This window comes from Lampris incognitus, chromosome 12, assembly GCF_029633865.1.
Source record: "Lampris incognitus isolate fLamInc1 chromosome 12, fLamInc1.hap2, whole genome shotgun sequence".
NCBI classification, from domain to species: Eukaryota; Metazoa; Chordata; class Actinopteri; order Lampriformes; family Lampridae; genus Lampris; species Lampris incognitus.
Genome location: NC_079222.1, coordinates 48467540 through 48485547, shown reverse-complemented (window position 1 = coordinate 48485547; position 18008 = coordinate 48467540). Strand labels below are relative to the sequence as shown.

The 18008-nt window shown below is 48.2% G+C and overlaps 1 protein-coding gene across 1 annotated transcript in view; it reads left to right on the top strand.

Moving 5' to 3' along the window:
• The window catches only part of adamts6 (ADAM metallopeptidase with thrombospondin type 1 motif, 6), a 117694-nt gene extending 108798 nt beyond the window's left edge, over positions 1-8896 (top strand). The window contains exons 16-18 of the mRNA XM_056290478.1: positions 4564-4636; positions 5005-5161; positions 8787-8896. Coding sequence (XP_056146453.1) covers positions 4564-4636; positions 5005-5161; positions 8787-8896 — 340 coding nt within the window. The remainder of the gene's footprint in view (positions 1-4563; positions 4637-5004; positions 5162-8786) is intronic.
• The last annotated feature ends 9112 nt before the right edge of the window (positions 8897-18008 follow it).

The following is an 18008-nucleotide window of genomic DNA, read 5'->3' as shown; positions in this document are numbered from 1 at the left end:
TATCTCTGTGTCTGTCTCTCTGTCTGTCTGTCTGTCTGTCTCTCTCTCTCGCTCTCACACAAAAGGTGCACGTGCCAAGCAGGGTGAGCTAGATGTGTTGCTGTAATGACACGCAGAGGACCTGAAAACGTACTTGTGGTTTTGATCAACGATATATTATTTTGGAGGGCTTTAACGCGTGATCAGCATGAGAGATGAGTCGGTCCGGGGCTATTTATTATTATTATTATCATCATTATTATTATTATCTTCCATCGGAGGCTATTCCTACCACACGGGGGGCTGCGGGCCTGGTGGGGTAGTATACACCGTATACTGAGTGCTGGGGCCGCGTGGGTGTCAGGGCAGTAATACCCCCCTCTCCCCCCCCCCCCAGCGGTTGTTTGAAGTTTATCTGCGGTGCAGATAAGGCCCCTCTATCACTTCCAGGAGCGCGTCCTGGAGGGAGACTAGAGGATGACATTCTCACGATGACTTACTGCGCCCAGCAACGCCGCCGAGTGCCGTGGTGTTGATAAGAGGACGCCAGAAAACCCCGCGCGTCCGGGAAGGCTGCGTCTGCAAAACCCCATGACGCGCTGTTTCGCACGAGTCGCTGCTATGACCCACGAGAGTCCGCGGGGGGGTCGCGCGGAGGCGTCCGGCGTCTCCGGGGCCCACGTGCCTTCCGGTGCCGTGACGGGGCCGGGGGGGTGACGTCATTGCCGGAGGTTTCGGCGCTCGGCGTGGTAAGAGCGTCGGGCAGTCTGGGTCACGAGTCGCGCGGGGCCTTATGTCACGGCGGCCTTGGAGAGGTGGTCCAACACAAACAGCGGCGCACCGCTGCTAATGAAGCGAGTTGCCAGGACGCCTTATGAGCAGAGCGGGCCTGAGCGATAACCTCAGCGCCGTCCGTCAAAGGGGTTTAATGCCGGAGCCTGCCAAGGTTATAATGCTGCACAGGGCGCAGCTGTGGCTCGCTCTTACGCAGCGCCGTCTCATGCGCTGAGCAGGCGTTTGTAATCCTCTCCCTCCTCTCCCTCCTCTCCCTCCCTCCTCTCCCTCCCTGCCTCCCTCCTCTCCCTCCTCTTCCTCCTCTCCCTCCTCTCCCTCCTCTGTCTCCTCTCCCTCTGCCTCCTCTCCCTCCTCTGCCTCCTCTCCCTCTCCCTCCTCTCCCTCCTCTCCTCCCTCCCTCCCTCCTCTCCCTCCTCTCCCTCTCCTCCTCCTCTCCTCCCTCCCTCTGCCTCCTCTCCCTCCTCTGCCTCTCTCCCTCCTCTCCCTCCTCCCTCCTCTCCTCTGCCTCCTCTCCCTCCTCTGCCTCCTCTCCCTCCTCTCCCTCTCCCTCCTCTCCTCTGCCTCCTCTCCCTCCTCTGCCTCCTCTCCCTCTGCCTCCTCTCCCTCTCCCTCCTCTCCCTCCTCTCCTCTCCCTCCTCTCCCTCCGCTCCTCCTCTCCCTCCCTCCTCTCCCTCCTCTCCCTCCCTCCTCTCCCTCCTCTCCCTCCCTCCTCTCCTCCTCTGCCTCCTCTCCTCTTCCTCCTCTCCCTCCTCTCCCTCCTCTCCCTCCTCTCCCTCTGCCTCCTCTCCCTCCTCTGCCTCCTCTCCCTCTCCCTCCTCTCCCTCCCTCCCTCCCTCCTCTCCCTCCTCTCCCTCTCCCTCCTCTCCCTCCTCTCCCTCTGCCTCCTCTCCTCCTCTGCCTCCTCTCCCTCTCCCTCCTCTCCCTCTCCCTCCTCTCCTCTCCCTCCTCTCCCTCCTCTCCCTCCCTCCTCTGCCTCCTCTCCCTCCTCTCCCTCCACTCCCTCCTCTCCCTCTCCCTCCTCTCCCTCCTCTCCTCTCCCTCCTCTCCCTCCGCTCCGTCCTCTCCCTCCCTCCTCTCCGTCCTCTCCCTCCCTCCTCTCCCTCCTCTCCCTCCCCTCGGTCAAGCCGACCCCACCCCTTTGTTTTTAACGTAATCACCTCCTTCGTTCTGTCTGCTCCAATCCCTCCGTTGCCGGCTTCCCCGAGCGCGTCAGAAAGGGGAGATTGTTTGCTAGCTAGCGAGTTCCCGGTCCCTCGGCCCAAAAGGTCACCGGTTCAAATCCCACTTAGGATCAGCCACTGACATACGCCATCTGTCATGGCTGGCAGTGGACCCTAATAAAGACTCTGTAATTGGGAAGGGATGACATGCAGGCGCTCTGATCTAAAGCTCCCGTGAAGGCTGGTGGGGTGGTGGTGGTGCTGGTGGTGGTGGGGGGGGTGTGACAGAAAGTGCGGCACGTCGGTTCGTCGGTCGGCGGGGGGCAGCTATGACCTGACGTCTCGGCCAGAGACGCCAACTTGGAAGCAGCCGCGCCCCCTCATGCCCTCGCGCGAGTGACGTAAATATGGGACGCGCGGGTATCGGCGAGTCGGCGGCTGCAGAGTCTTCGCGGTGCACGAAAGAAGGAACCCTAATCGCTTGATTAGATTAGCCTTTTGACTGATGGAGAAGTTAAAACGGGCGACAGAGCCTCCTCCACAGCTCCCCCCACCCCCCGCCCTCCGAACCTCCCCCCCCCCAAACCCACCAGAGACGGCACCCATCTGTCCACGCTCACGTCGTTCATCACAGCCCACCTCCTCAGCGTGGCTTTTGATGTGGGATTAACGTTGTGTCGCGTCTTTTTGGCGTGTTGCTTTTATGTTCATTGTAACTTATGTCTTTGAGTACCCTGAAAAGCACTCTACGATTATTATTACTATAGAGTAGAATATCATATTATTATTATTATTATTATTATTATAAAACCCTTAAGAAAACTCTAGGCCTTGTGGTTTCACCGGATATGGGTCATCCGTGCCTCCTGAAGCCCGACGCCCAAGTGTAGCTGGGCTAAAAGTGAGATTGTGACTTCCGGTGGACGTCTTTGGACCGAACTGGGCTCAAATACAGTGCAAAACGCAAAGATTGTGACTTTATCTGCTGTATCAGTCCATCTCGTTTTCTCTCTAAATGTCTTTCTCTAATACAAATATACCTGCACCTTCTTACTTCTTTTGGGAGAAAAAAATTTGGTGCAGCATCAGCAGCAATGCGGACGTTGTACCGGACCGTTGTGGTGAAGAGGGAGCCGAGCCGGAAGCTCTCAGTTTACCAGTCAGTCTTGACTCCAGCCCTCACCTATGGTCATAAGCTTTGGGGAGTGACCGAAAGGGTGAGATCGCGGGTACAAGTGGCTGAAATGAGTTTCCTCCGTAGGGTGTCTGGGCTCAGCCTTTGAGATAGGGTGAGGAGCTCAGACATCCGGAGGGAGCTCGGAGTAGAGCCGCTGCTCCTTCGCATCAAACGGAGCCAGTTGAGGTGGTTCGGGCATCTGATCAGGATGCCTCCTGGGCGCCTTCCTTTGGAGGTTTTCCGGGCACGTCCAACTGGGAGGAGACCCCGGGGTAGACCCAGAACTCGCTGGAGGGACTACATGTCCAATCTGGCCTGGGAACGCCGTGGGATCCCCCAGGAGGAGCTGGAGGGTGTTGCTGGGGAGAGGGACGCCAGGAGTGTCCTACTTAGCTTGCTGCCACCGTTATGCTACCCCGGAGAAGCAGATGAGATGAGATGAGATGAGATGAGGTGAGGTGAGGTGAGGTGAGGTGAGGTGAGGTGAGGTGAGGTGAGGTGAGGTGAGGTGAGATGAGATGAGATGAGATGAGATGAGATGAGATGAGGTGAGGACAGACCCCCCCCACCCCCCACAGGAATGAGTGAAAGTGGAAAACAACAAATATATAAACCTGAAGGTAGCAGTTCAGGAAGGATTTGTAGTCCAGTTCAAGACCAGAACACACACACGCCTCTCAGCAAACTCATGAATGCCTACTGCCAGATACAGCGATCGGTGATGAAGCAGATCAGGTTGACATTTGATGGACAGCCAATAGATGAGAACCGAACACCATAACAGTTGGACATGGAAGATGGAGACACAACTGACGTATTCCGGGGGGGGGGTTCCCCCTTTTTCTCCCCAGTTGTACTTGGCCAATTACCCCACTCTTCCAAGCTACCCCCTCTGCCGATCCAGGGAGGGCTGCAGACTACCACATGCCTCCTCCCATGCATGTGGAGTCGCCAGCCGCTTCTTTTCATCTGACAGTGAGGAGTTTCACCGCGGGGACGTAGCACGTGGGAGGACCCCCCCCCCAGTTCCCCGTCCCCCTAGAACAAGCACCCCAGCCAACCAGAAGAGGCGCTAGTGCAGCGACCAGGACACATACCCACATCCGACTTCCCACCCGCAGACACGGACAATTGTGTCCGTAGGGACGCCCCGACCAAGCCGGAGGTAACGCGGGGATTCGACCCGGCGACCCCCCTGTTGGTAGGCAACGGAATAGACCGCTACGCTATCCAGACTCCCCCAGACCCCTTAGTTTTGTCCGACCACCACCACTTTCCACCACACCCGTGTCCCTGCTGAACCCCCAGCACGATCAGACGACCTCTCTGCTACTGGTCCTGTTGTCCCAGCAGGGGGCCGTACAGCAGTTGTTGCCGTTCTCACCATGCATGACTCCTACTGCACCCTGTTGTCATTCTGCCTCTTGTTATCCTCCTGTTTTTGTTCATAAGCCCCGTCATGGGCCCTCTGTTTGTCCATGCCCCGGTGTGGCGAGTGCTGCAGGACCTTACCCAGATTCAGAGGGTTTGTTCTTTGGCTGCAACGACCGGGTCTGTTACCTGGTCATTGCAAGAACAAACCCGGAGAGTGAGACCTGGTTTGCTTTCACCCCTAAATCGTCTGTTTTCTAAGGTCGAGCCATTTGTGAGAACGATACGCGGTGTAGTCAGTGGGGTTTGCTCTCTCACAGCCAAAATGAAGCACATCATGTTTAGCAAACAAAAAAAGAAAAGAGGAACCACGACCAAAAACAACAAACTAACAAAGTGAAAATAATTAAATCTCCATATAGTTATGCATCTATTTGTGTATAAAATTGTTTTTTCCCTCCCCCTGATAGTTCACTGTTTGACCATGTGCTTGTGTATCCTTGTATGTGTTTCCTGTCCCAGTGTTCAGCACAGTGTGGCCTGGGCCAGCAGATGAGGACAGTGCAGTGTCTATCTTACACCGGTCAGCCATCTAATGATTGTGCAGATTCTCTCCGGCCCACTACCATGCAGCAATGTGAGAGCAAGTGTGACGCCACCCCTATCATCAATGGTGATGGTGAGATGACAGCACACTCATGTAGACACGCATGCAAACTTGTGTCTGTAACCTCCGCCACACACACACACACACACACACACAGGAGTCTGAGTCTGCCATCACATTTCAATGGTCTTGGCTTGACTTGTCTTTGTGGCGCATAAGGAAGGAAGGAAGGAAGGAAGGAAGGAAGGAAGGAAGGAAGGAAGGAAGGAAGGAAGGAAGGAAGGAAGGGAAATCCGGTGTGGGAAGGTGGCAGTGTGAACTCACGTTTGCAGCAGCCTCACACAGCACCGTCCATGCAGGGTCTTTGTCCACATCCGCATCTAAGTTTGTGTCTTGGTTTGATGGCTGGGAGAGCTGGCGCTGGATCGGCTGGGAGAGCTTGGTCTGCTGCATCCTGTGGGCCCAGGGACCGCGGCCCTGTCTGGAGCTGTGCCCGAAGAGGAAATGCTGACAGGACACGGAAGCGGGGCGGGCTAAGCTAACTGCTAGCCCATGCAGACCGGCAGTTCCGATAACACCGAGGGTGGTCTGGCGGCGGCCTCGCCTGGCGTTGGCTGTGTTTGTAGTGTCGTCATGTAGGGTGTGGTGAGTTGTGTTGAGGGTGTCTGGCTGGGAGAGCTGGCATTGGATGGGCTGAGGGTGCGGCATCTGCTGCGTCCGGTGGGCCCAAGGACCACGGCCCTGCCTGGAGCTGCACCCGAAGAGGAAACACCGAGGGCGGTCTGCCAGGACCTGGAAGCGGGGCAGGCTAAGCTAACTGCTAGCCCATGCAGACCGGCAGTTCCGACAGTCATCCTGGCTGGCGTTCGTTCTCCTGGACAGGGACATTTTTTGGATATGTTGGATGAGGAAGTTTTCGGATATGGGTTTTTGTAGTCTTTGTAGTTTGTATATACGTATGTGTTATAGTAGTTTTTGGATATGTGTTTTTGTCTTTGTGTTGCACTGCTGTGGGCCGGGGGAAATGGGTTCGTTTCATTTCGTGTACGCAACTGCATGAAATGAAATGACAAATTAACTGTTCCTGTTTCCGGATTCCTGAAAATCCTCGTTAGGAAGTGGACGCCCGTAGTAGGCTTGTTGGTTTTCTTATGAAGCTGTAAATGGAAAGGGTGTACACGGTCTCTATCATCGTCCATCTTGTGCTATGACCCAAACATCCTTGGATGACACAATTGCCTAAACATCGCCGGCTTCATCAATCTCACCGGGGAAGTTGGCGCTCGGTCAGAGCGAGGCAGGTGAACCCTCCGTGCAGGCGCGCGTGTGATGGATGGCCCTTCAGATGCACGGGGAAGGGCCCTTCGATTAGCCTGAATGGAAAACGTGAGCAACATTTACAGGCTGGCTAATGGGATTAGCTGAACGCTAATTGTTCCTTTACAGCTAGCGATGAGGCAATGTCTTGTTCCATTTGGCACGGTGGAAGCCGGGGCCGGAGTCTAACAAGGGAAGACACTCAAGATCACGATAAGACGTTTAAAGCACGGCCTGTCCAGCTGGCAGGTTGTGTAGCTGTTGGGATATGCATGTGTGTATTGTTGGAAGGGCGTACGGCGTACGAGGCCAGGATTTGTCTCAGTCTTGTCTCTGTCTCCAAGTATGGCTGCAGAGTACTGGTGGGTTTTACTCGGCACCAGTGGAGGAAGTCGTCTTGCAAAAAGAGGGACCATCAAAATGCACTATGACTGCTGTGTCCTTTCACATCCACAACTGAACACTCCAGGAGTCAGGGGTCAGGAACACTTTGTCGTTCCACTTCATGCACTTGCGTACATGAAATGAAACGAAAGGCCGTTTCCCCCAGCCCACGACAGTGCAACACAAAGACAAAAACACATCCAAAAACTACCAAGAACACACATATCCAAAGTAATAAACTATATACAAACTCCAAACTTTATACAAACTAAACAAATGAACACCAGCCAGGATGGCTGTCGGAACCGCCGGTCTGCGTGGGCTAGCAGTTAGCTTAGCCTGCCCCGCTTCCGCGTCCAGTCAGACCGCCATCGGCGTTTCCTCCTCGAGCGCAGCTCCAGGCAAGGGCCGCGGTCCCCGGGCCCGCAGACCAAGCTCTCCCAGCCCACCCAGCGCCAGCTCTCCCAACCAGACACCCTCGACACACCCACACTCCTCATGATGACACCAAAATCGCCACAGTCAACGCTAGGTGAGGCCGCCACCAGAACTCCCTCGGTGTTATCGGAACTGCCGGTCTGCATGGGCTAGCAGTTAGCTAAGCCTGCCCCGCTCTCCCAGCCATCAAATGAAGACAATACTTAGACGTGGACAAAGACACTGCATGGACGGTGCTGGGTGAGGCCCCCCCGCAAATGTGATTTTGCACTGCCATCTCCCCACATCGGTACTGGGTGAGGCCGCTGCTAACATAAATTCACACTGCCATCTCCCCACATCGGTACTGGGTGAGGCCGCTGCTAACATAAATTCACACTGCCATCTCCCCACATCGGTACTGGGTGAGGCCGCTGCTAACACGAAGTCACATCACCATCTCCCCACATCGGTACTGGGTGAGGCCGCTGCTAACACAAATTCACACCACCATCTCCCCACATCGGTACTGGGTGAGGCCGCTGCTAACACAAATTCACACCACCATCTCCCCACATCGGTACTGGGTGAGGCCGCTGCTAACACAAATTCACACCACCATCTCCCCACATCGGTACTGGGTGAGGCCGCTGCTAACACAAATTCACACCACCATCTCCCCACATCGGTACTGGGTGAGGCCGCTGCTAACACAAATTCACACCACCATCTCCCCACATCGGTACTGGGTGAGGCCGCTGCTAACACGAATTCACACTGCCATCTCCCCGCATCGGTACTGGGTGAGGCCGCTGCTAACACAAATTCACACCACCATCTCCCCACATCGGTACTGGGTGAGGCCGCTGCTAACACGAATTCACACCGCCATCTTCCCACATCGGTACTGGGTGAGGCCGCTGCTAACATAAATTCACACTGCCATCTCCCCACATCGGTACTGGGTGAGGCCGCTGCTAACACGAAGTCACATCACCATCTCCCCACATCGGTACTGGGTGAGGCCGCTGCTAACACAAATTCACACCACCATCTCCCCACATCGGTACTGGGTGAGGCCGCTGCTAACATGAATTCACACTGCCATCTCCCCACATCGGTACTGGGTGAGGCCGCTGCTAACACGAAGTCACATCACCATCTCACCACATCGGTACTGGGTGAGGCCGCTGCTAACACAAATTCACACCACCATCTCCCCACATCGGTACTGGGTGAGGCCGCTGCTAACACGAAGTCACATCACCATCTCCCCACATCGGTACTGGGTGAGGCCGCTGCTAACACAAATTCACACTGCCATCTCCCCACATCGGTACTGGGTGAGGCCGCTGCTAACACAAATTCACACCGCCATCTTCCCACACCGGAAGTGGAACACGTACTGTGAAAAACTGAAACATTTAGGAAAACTGTCATCTGTCATTGCTTTGCTGTATGTATATTTATCAGAATCAGAATACTTTATAATATAATATGCAATATATTTTATTTTTTATTGTTCATTGTATTTGCTGTATGAAACCAAGCCATCGGTGTCCCCCGTGTCTCTCCTCAGAATGCAAAGACGTAAACAAAGTGGCCTACTGCCCACTGGTGCTGAAGTTCAAGTTCTGCAGCCGCGGGTACTTCAGGCAGATGTGCTGCAAAACTTGCCAGGGACACTGACCTTTGGAGCAGGACGGAGACGGAGGGAATAAGAAAAATAATGGAGGGAAGCTGAACTCAGCACTGGAAGGAACGAAAACACGGGGCAGAGTGGGGAGAGGAAAAAAAACGTTGGACCAGTGAAAGACAGACAGACCGGGACATGAGCACTGGGGGAAGAGACCGGAAGTAAGGATTTACCCGTTTATCACGCCCGATCCTCCTGCCCTCTACCCTGGTGGATCCCAAACCACTGCTCAGCCAACCCGCTGACACACCCATTTTTATTTTCACTTCTGTGAAGTGTAAATTGCAAGATTATTGTTAGTAATGTTATTTTATTATAATAATAATTATTGATATCATTGTTAGTTTTCCTCCTTGTCATCAGTTTGTTGTTTTATGAATCCAAAGTGCTGGACACGTCACACACAGAGGATGCAGGCTGGGGATGGAGGGATGGGGAGGATGGCGCCCCAGCAGAGGAGGGGATGGGAGCTGAAGGTTTAGTTGGCGTCGGGCTCCCGTCTTGAAACAACTGTGATAGTGCTATTGGCAGGCAGACTTTGGCTTCAGTGCACTTTTGTGTAAATATTTTACTAGTTAAGGTTTGAATGCACCCATATGACAAAACCCATCAGTGTACTGTATATTTATTGTACAAGTCAAGATAGTTAAGTCATTGTCAACCTATATTTTCTGTCAAATAGTAGCCTACTGCCATGGAAGGGAATGTAATGTTATAACATTCATATTCATTGTTTCTGCCCTGGAATGAAAATGTTACATACTGTAAATCCTTACATACTGTAGTTATTTTCATCAAGTTACACACGTAAAACCCTTACATACTTTAGCAGCTTAACAGTTTGTAAGGATTTGTGTATTATATATGATGTTAATCATGGACCACAAAGATAGTAGTGGGTGGCAGGAGGATTTTTTTTTTTTGTTCCTCCAGTTTGTTTTCATTATTGTTCTTTCCTGAGAGGGGTGCCTTACTTCTACACACGTACATAGAAGTCCATCCATTGTCAGTCAACCCTGACCGATAACTCCAGACTAGCATGAAGATATTGTCAGATGGTGCCTGGGCCCTGTGAAACACTGACTGTTACCAGACTAGCCTTTAATAACCATCCCGTGGAGGGGCTCTCAGCACACTATTGAAGGATCCAATTTGAAGGACCATGTTCAGTCATTTCAGCGCAAGTGGCTTGTGGTGGTAAGACGGACGGGAGTCGACAAGCAGTCGCTATACTTAAATTTACTGTTGTGTGGTTGGACAGTATCCATTTATATCATGAAACATCCCTCGATTGTATTTTTTTTCCTCGTGTAATTCAACAGCACACAAAGGCTGTTGTGATGTCAACCTTAACAACACGCACACACACACACACACACACACACACACACACACAAAACACGACACGACATAACACAACACAACACAACACACCTCAAAACCTATGGTGCCAGATCAGGTATATCCGGTCTGCAAACTAACCCCAGATAGTTGACCCCCTTATCCTCTTCCCTTTTCTCTCATCTGTTCCTTTTCTACTCTTCTCAGAACAGCAGCAACAGACAGAACAGAACAGAACAGCCAATTCAATGGTGCTTTTTTTAATTTTTAATTCTCATGAAGTACTGTGTTTACTTCCTCTTTTCCTACTGTTCTCCTCTTAGGTGAAGGCCTTCCCAGGCTTCTGGTGCTACCAAGTGGGTGTCTGTACTTACCCGATTCCATTGAGCAAAACGTGAGGCTTGATCGGAACAATTTGAAATGGTATCCTTATCAATCTCTCTGTTGGTCATGTTATTGTTTTGTTTGTATCTGTTCTTACCTCACACTGGGACATTTCATTGTTACAGTACATGGTTGTTTGTGCTGCCAACAAAAAAGATATTCACCCATTTATAGACTCGCTTGTGGTGTTGAGTAACTGATGATTCTTTTACCCATGTGACATTGCTGCTGGCTTTGTGGTTGTGAAGGCGAACACCTATAAAACTTCTGTATCACACACTTGCTTCGGAAATAGGAATATTAAATCCCAGGAAAAGTGGGAAAGACAGTATAGGAGTCTGCAATAATCCCATTGGAACTGTTAACAACTATGCTAATTTTTATTTTGCTGCTGCTACTTTTTTGTAGCCACCTTCAGTATGATGATATGGGCAGATTTCATTGGTCATTAAACCTTGAAACAGGCAATTGGGAAAGGACAGTGGATGTTGAAAAGCATTTGAAATGTATTGAAATGAAAAAGCTGCGCTTCATGACTTGTTTCTACGTAAACCCTGAAGCTTGGAGCACTCATCTACTGGCTACGGACTAAGGGGCCTCCGGAAACAAAGAAATGCCCGATCAAACTGGTACTCATTGCTGTGAACTTGTATGTTTGAATGTCACATTGCTTATACCTGTACCTAAGTGCAAGTGAAAAATAAGAAGCATCATGTGATTAGTTGCATATATTTTATATTCAGTATTAATGTTTGTACACTGTTACTAATTTTTTTCAAATGTAAATTATATGCTAATTTATTGCGTTTTTTCATTTGTTGTACATTTATTTCACTGCATGCAAACTGAAATTTAACATAGTGAAAAATGCAGTGAAATATGGCCCTTCACATACTTTTTTTTTAAAAGTAGATACAATAAAAGGAATCTTCTTAAGAGACTTGGTGCTGGTGGACTTGTTTTGTTCCTGGTGCGTCAAAACACTTCACTGTTTCTGAGCAGCTGTTCTCATCATGCAAACAGCAGTCATATAAAGAAAAAGATAGATAGATGTATATATACATATACACAAAGGATCCAAAACCAGATGTTTATGTTACTGGCGATGCTTTATCTCCCACGCTGTAAGTGAAATATAACAGTGCTTTCACCAAACATCTGGAAGGCACCCAGAGGATTACCACCGCTAATGGAGCAGTACCAGGACACCTGTTGTCACCAGTGAATAGGTCCATTGATTCCCTCACTTAGAGAAGGTAAAATAACAACAATAATAATAAAAACTTAATTAAAAAAATTCCATAATTCCAGTTAAAATTCGGGATTTTTTATTTATTTTATTTGTAAAAAAATTTTTTAGTTTGACAAAGTAAATTCAAGGAACTGGCATGCTTTTTCGTTATTATTATTATTATTATTATAAATAAAATGATTATTATTAATAATAATAGTATTCATAATAGGTAACACTTTAGTATGGGGAACGTAGCCACCATTAATTAGGTGCTTATTAGCATGCAAATTAGCAACATATTGGCTCTTAATTGGTCAGTATTACGTACTCATTAATGCCTTATTCTGCATGGCCTTATTATACAACCAGTAAGCCATTAACTATGAGTTTTCCCTCTATAACCTCAGAAGTATTGCTTATTAGTAGTACCATCTCAATATGCTTTGCTTAGTATGGCCTTTATAAGGTGGTAGTACCACAAGAAGAGTTATTCTCCCTTACTAACACTTAATGAATATGCTCTGTTCTTACATAACAACACACACAACTACAAGTGTTCATAGTGTTACATTACTCTAAATTAAGTTTTTGTTACTTAGAATATGTTCCCCATACTAAAGTGACATCTTGATCATTACTAATTCACTAGTAATTAAGTGTTTTTATGTTCCCCATACTAAAGTGTTACCACTAATAATAATTTTATTTATATAGCACTTTTTTGGGGGGATTCCTCCCCTCTTTCTTTTCGTCCCCAATTGCACCCGGCCAATTACCCCGCTCTTCCGAGCCGTCGCGGTCTCTGCTCCACCCCCTCTGCCTGTTCGGGGAGGGCTGCAGACTGGAGTCGCCAGCCGCTTCTTTTCACCTGACGGTAAGGAGTTTCGCCAGGCACTAGTGCAGCGACCAGGAACATACCCACATCCGGCTTCCCACCCGCAGACACGGCCAAATGTGTCTGCAGGGACACCGGACCAAACCGGACGCCCATAAAGCACTTTTGTATAACCATGTTACAAAGTGCTTTGCAAAGAAATAAAACCAGACAAGGCAAAAATAAGTAAGACCAAATAAGTAAGACTAAAAATTAGAACAGTACAAATAAATAAAAACAAATATCAAACATTTGTAAAAGCTTCCACATAAACAAAAGTTTTAAGACGAGATCAAAAGAAGCTAGAGACTTGGTTTGTCTTAGTTCGGCAGGAAGAGAGGTCCATAGTGTGGGGGCTCTAGCAGCAAAAGCCCATCACCCTTTGTAACAAACCGAGACCTGGGAATGACCAGCAGGGCTCCATCTGCGGGTCTTCCTGGTCGAGGGGGCATATATCAGGTCAGTAAATGTAGGAGGAAGACCGTTTAAAGCCTTAAAAGTGAGCAATAACATTTTAAACTCAATCCAAAATATAACAGGGAGCCAGTGTAGGGAGGCAAGCACAGGAGTGGTGTGGTCCTGCCTCTCTGTCCCGGTAATGAGCCAAGCAGCGGCGTTGTTGTGCCAACTGCAGACGGTGGAGGGAGCCCTTGCTAATACCGGAATAAAGTGCATTACAATAGTCAAGCCGAGAATAGATAAAAGCAACTTTTTGCAGATCGGCAATTGATAAAAATGACTTAATTTTGGAGATTAGCTTGAGCTGGAGAAAGCATGACTGAACAACATGTTTGACTTATCAGAAGTGAGGTTAGCATCGACTATTACCCCAAGATTCCTAGCAGCCTGCTTAAGACCACCTCACAGACCACCAGAATTAGCAACAAAACGGCTGATGGAATTTTCAGGACCGAACTGAGTGACCTCAGACTTATCATCATTAAATCTGAGAACATTTTCGGACATCCAGGATTTAATGTCAGAGAGGCCAGTTGTGAGATTTGCTAGGGTGCTAGGATCTGTGGGTTTTAGTGGCATGTATAGCTGAGTGTCGTCAGCATAAAATGGTAAAGCACATTGTGATTTTGAATGACCTGGCCAAGGGGCAGCATGTATATAAAAAAGAGAAGGGAGCCAAGAACTGAGCCTCGAGGGACACCACAACTCAAATGAGCCATCGAGGAAGTGGAGTTACCCAGAACAACAGAAAAAGTCCTGCTGGAGAGGTAAGACAGTAAAAAGGTAAGAGCCGAGCCCTTGATGCCAACCCGTCTCTAAGCAATCAACAGGATGGTGTGATCAACCGTGTCAAAGGCAGCACTTAAGTATAAAAGAGCTAAATTCGAGTAGTCACCTTTGTCTGCAGTCAGTAGTAGGTCATTAGTGACCTTAACTACAGCTGTCTCGGTACTATGAAGTGCTCTAAAACCAGACTGGAAATTGGTAAAAACACTATTAGTGTTCATAAAATAAATCCACTGAGATGAAATTACTCTCTCCAGAACCTTAGATAGAAAAGACAATTTGGAGATTGGTCTGTAGTTACTTAAGGACAGGGGATCTAAATTAGGTTTCTTCGCTGCCAAAACATAATAATAATAATAACAATAGTAATAGTAATAAATCAGTCTTATATATATTTTTTCTAAAACTCAAGGTCGCTTTGCAATAAACGAGGTGAAACAAGACAACAGATAAACACAACACAGACATACAGGGTTGGATGGGAAAGGGGGCTATGGGAGGGAGAAGTTACCAAAGTTACCAAAGGGCAAGAAAACGAAAAAAACAAAAACAAAACAAAACAAAACAGCAGCACTGTGGACCTCTCCCGGGGTATCCACTAGGCAGTGGCACTATTCAAACCATAGCTGAGGCTGGTTGGTGGGCATCAGGTAATAGCCACACACTGGTGGGCCTGCGTACCGCACGCCTAGGGGCCAGACTTCCTCCGAGTCCCTTGTAGTTCAGCCAGGGTTCAAGGTGTACCCAGTTACAGTGTATTGCCACGAGGAGGCGCTACATAGGGCTTGCTGTTAGAGAGGCTGTGTACTGGCTGGGAAAGACTTACGTGCTCTAGTGTCCTGTGCAAATTTCTGCTAGCCAGCGCTGAAGGTTGAGAGTGAGACGTGACAGGCACAGAACACTACACCACCACACTATACGTAGACGCTTCACAACAACCCCACTTCACACATACCTATTATGTCATGATTTCAGATTCATAAAAGTGCGTAAATGAAAAGTGTAGGATTTGTCCCAGTGTTGGGAGGAGACACGGACTCAAAATCTTCACAAGATGCTTGGTGTTATTGCTGTCACCGGTCAAGTGCAAAGTGCAAAGTGCAAATGTGAATGGTAGAAAAAAAATTGACAAAAATGAAAAAAAAAACTAAGTACAAAACTCTTCAAATTATGATAAGGAAACTTATGTCAAACAAACACAAGAAAAACGACCAACACTCGGCCCCTGACTATAGGGGCTCTGGCACCTGCTGCCCTTCCAGACCCAAGCTGCCCTCCCTGTAAAGAGCCTCTACCCATGGCTTTATAATGGAAGCCCCTCCTACGAGACAAACCACAATTAATTGAAATCCATCAACCAACCTAATCAATATTTATGTGTAAAAACATTGCTGTGCCCATCAACACATCACCGTCTACCCTGACACACAAATATCATGGTTGCATACTCATTTAGGGCCCCTGAAAGGGCATTTCTACAATACTAAGAGAAACACCCCTCTGTACTTGCTGCTACATGCTGCCCCCCCCCCATTAATGACTTTAGACTCTCTTACTCTCTTGACAGACCAGGAAACTCTGCATGCAGGGGACAACAGATGGATGAAAACAGGCAAAGAACTCAGTAACGCAAGAATATTTCAATAAATTACGTTTGAGTTAAACCGCCTGTGTCTTTGTGGTATTTCTTACAACTGGCTCTGGTCACTGTTAATATGCATAGTACAGCAAGCTGAAATTATTTAACTGTTAGCTAACAAGAGCTTACCATGCTAGCACTATTGCTAATGGCAATGCTTGCCTTAAAGACTGGCAACGATACTTGAACACTGGGGAAGTATGCAATAATGGTGTTAGCATAACACAAAACAAGTAGCAACAATCCTGTCTGCTGGGAAAATGGGATCAAAAGCAAAATTACATGTCCCTTGGCTGCGTGTAAGAGCTGTGTGCAACCTACTTATTAGAAGGCATGGGGTAACCCCGTGATACCCCCCATCCCCCCATCCCCGAGACAAAACTTGTGGTGTCCTGGAGAGGTAATCAGCTGTGTAGTCATCCTGCCCTTTCCTGTAGAGGACATCAAAATCAAAAGGCTGCACGGCGAGGAACCATCGTGTTATGCTGGAGTTAGTGTCCAACGTATTCTGCAGCCATGACAATGCCTGGTGGTCAGCCTCAAGGATGAATTTCGTTCCCAGCAGGTAGTTGTGAAGAGAGTCCAAGAACCACTCGATGGCAAGGCTTTATTTCTCCACCAATGAATTCCTGACTTCAGGTTTGTTGAGTTTCCTGCTGATGTACAAAACAGGCTGGAGACTACCTGGTTCCCCCTGCAATAGGGGCACTCCAACACCCAACTCAGATGTATCAGTCTGCAGAATGAATGGCTGTAGGAAGTCAGGGGTCTTCAGTACTGGTTACTTACTTAGTGTGCTCTTCAGGGCCTGAAAGGACTCTTCACACTCCATCCACAGAACCTTGTTGGGCTGGTTCTATTTTTTTTTGTCAGGTTGGGAAGAAGAACTGAGAGGGTAGAGAAACCAAGGGATACAATGATGAGGCATGTGCTCTTAAGTGAGCCTGCAGGAGACTGGAATGTAAATGGTGAGAATCAAACTTGGAAGTTTTTTACCTATCTTGACGTGAGTGTTTATTGAAATACAAGCATGCTTTATCTGCTTCAAAACAGCGTAGCTCTCTTGCTTAATCAATACCAATAAACATAACCTCAGATTTCTCTTTGACACTGTATTTAAACTTAAGAAAAGGCAGCCGTCTATTAGCTGCTCACCATTCACGGCCCACGAATTTCTAGACTTTTTCTGCAATAACGTTGATGAGGTGATAAACAAATTAGTTCTTCAACTCGAGCTACTCCTGCAGATCCTGTCTTACCAAATTCATATCTATACAATGAGTCACTGACAGTCCCTGTTATTACAGCTTTTCAGACTACCTCTCATGATACTTTGACTAAGCTCATGTCAGCTTCTAAACCACCTACTTTCCTATTTGAGCCTTTACCAGCAAGACTTTTTAAAGACATCTGTCGTTACCTGGGAATGCTAGACATTGTTAATTTATCACTTATTACCGGCACTGTTCCCAGCAGTTTTAAGACAGCTGTGGTTAAACCTCTACTTAAAAAAACGCACCTCGAGCAAGGGTCTCTAACTATCAACCAGTCTCTAATCTTCCATTCTTTTGCGAAACAACAACTTTCGACCTGTATAGAACAAAACTATCTATATGAACTTTTTCAATCAGTTTTCATGGCCTGTAACGCCACTGAAACTGCTCTGACCAGAGTGGTTAATGATCTTCTACTAGCTATGGACTCTGATTCCACTTCTGTGCTTCTACTACTGGACCTCAGGGCAGCCTTTGACACTATTGATCACTGTATATAATTAGACAGAATAAATTGTAATTTTGGTATCTCTGGTTTCTCTCTCTCTTGGCTTAAGTCCTACTTATGTGGTAGGACACATTGTGTCGGCTATAACATTACATCAAAACTCTCTGATGTTAAATCTGACATACCTCTGGGCTCAGTTCTTGGCCCTCTACTTTTCTCTCTTTATATTTCACCTCTTGGCCAAATTATACATAGCCATGGAATAAATTCACTTACTGGCACTTACTCTTGTCTCCTGACTAGATCCTTGCGTGTGTGGTATTAAGTCTCAATCGCTTCAGATAAAAGCAGCTGCTAAATGTTGTAACGTTGTATTGCAACAATTGTAAAGTTCCATTAGTATGCTGATGATACTCAGCTGTACGTGCAGAGAAAGGCTGATGATCATACTCAAATGACTTCTTATTTAGAGGTCGGCTTGGCTGCTGTGAAACATTGGATGTCACTAAATGTTTTGCTTTCAAATTCAGATAAAACTGAGGTGCTGGTCGCTGCCCTGCGAGACACAGACACCAATTTGATCAAGTAACAATAACAATCAACAACTCTGCGATTTGAAGTGTGGCAGCCAAAAATCTTGGTGTTAAATTTGATCCCAGCCTTTCC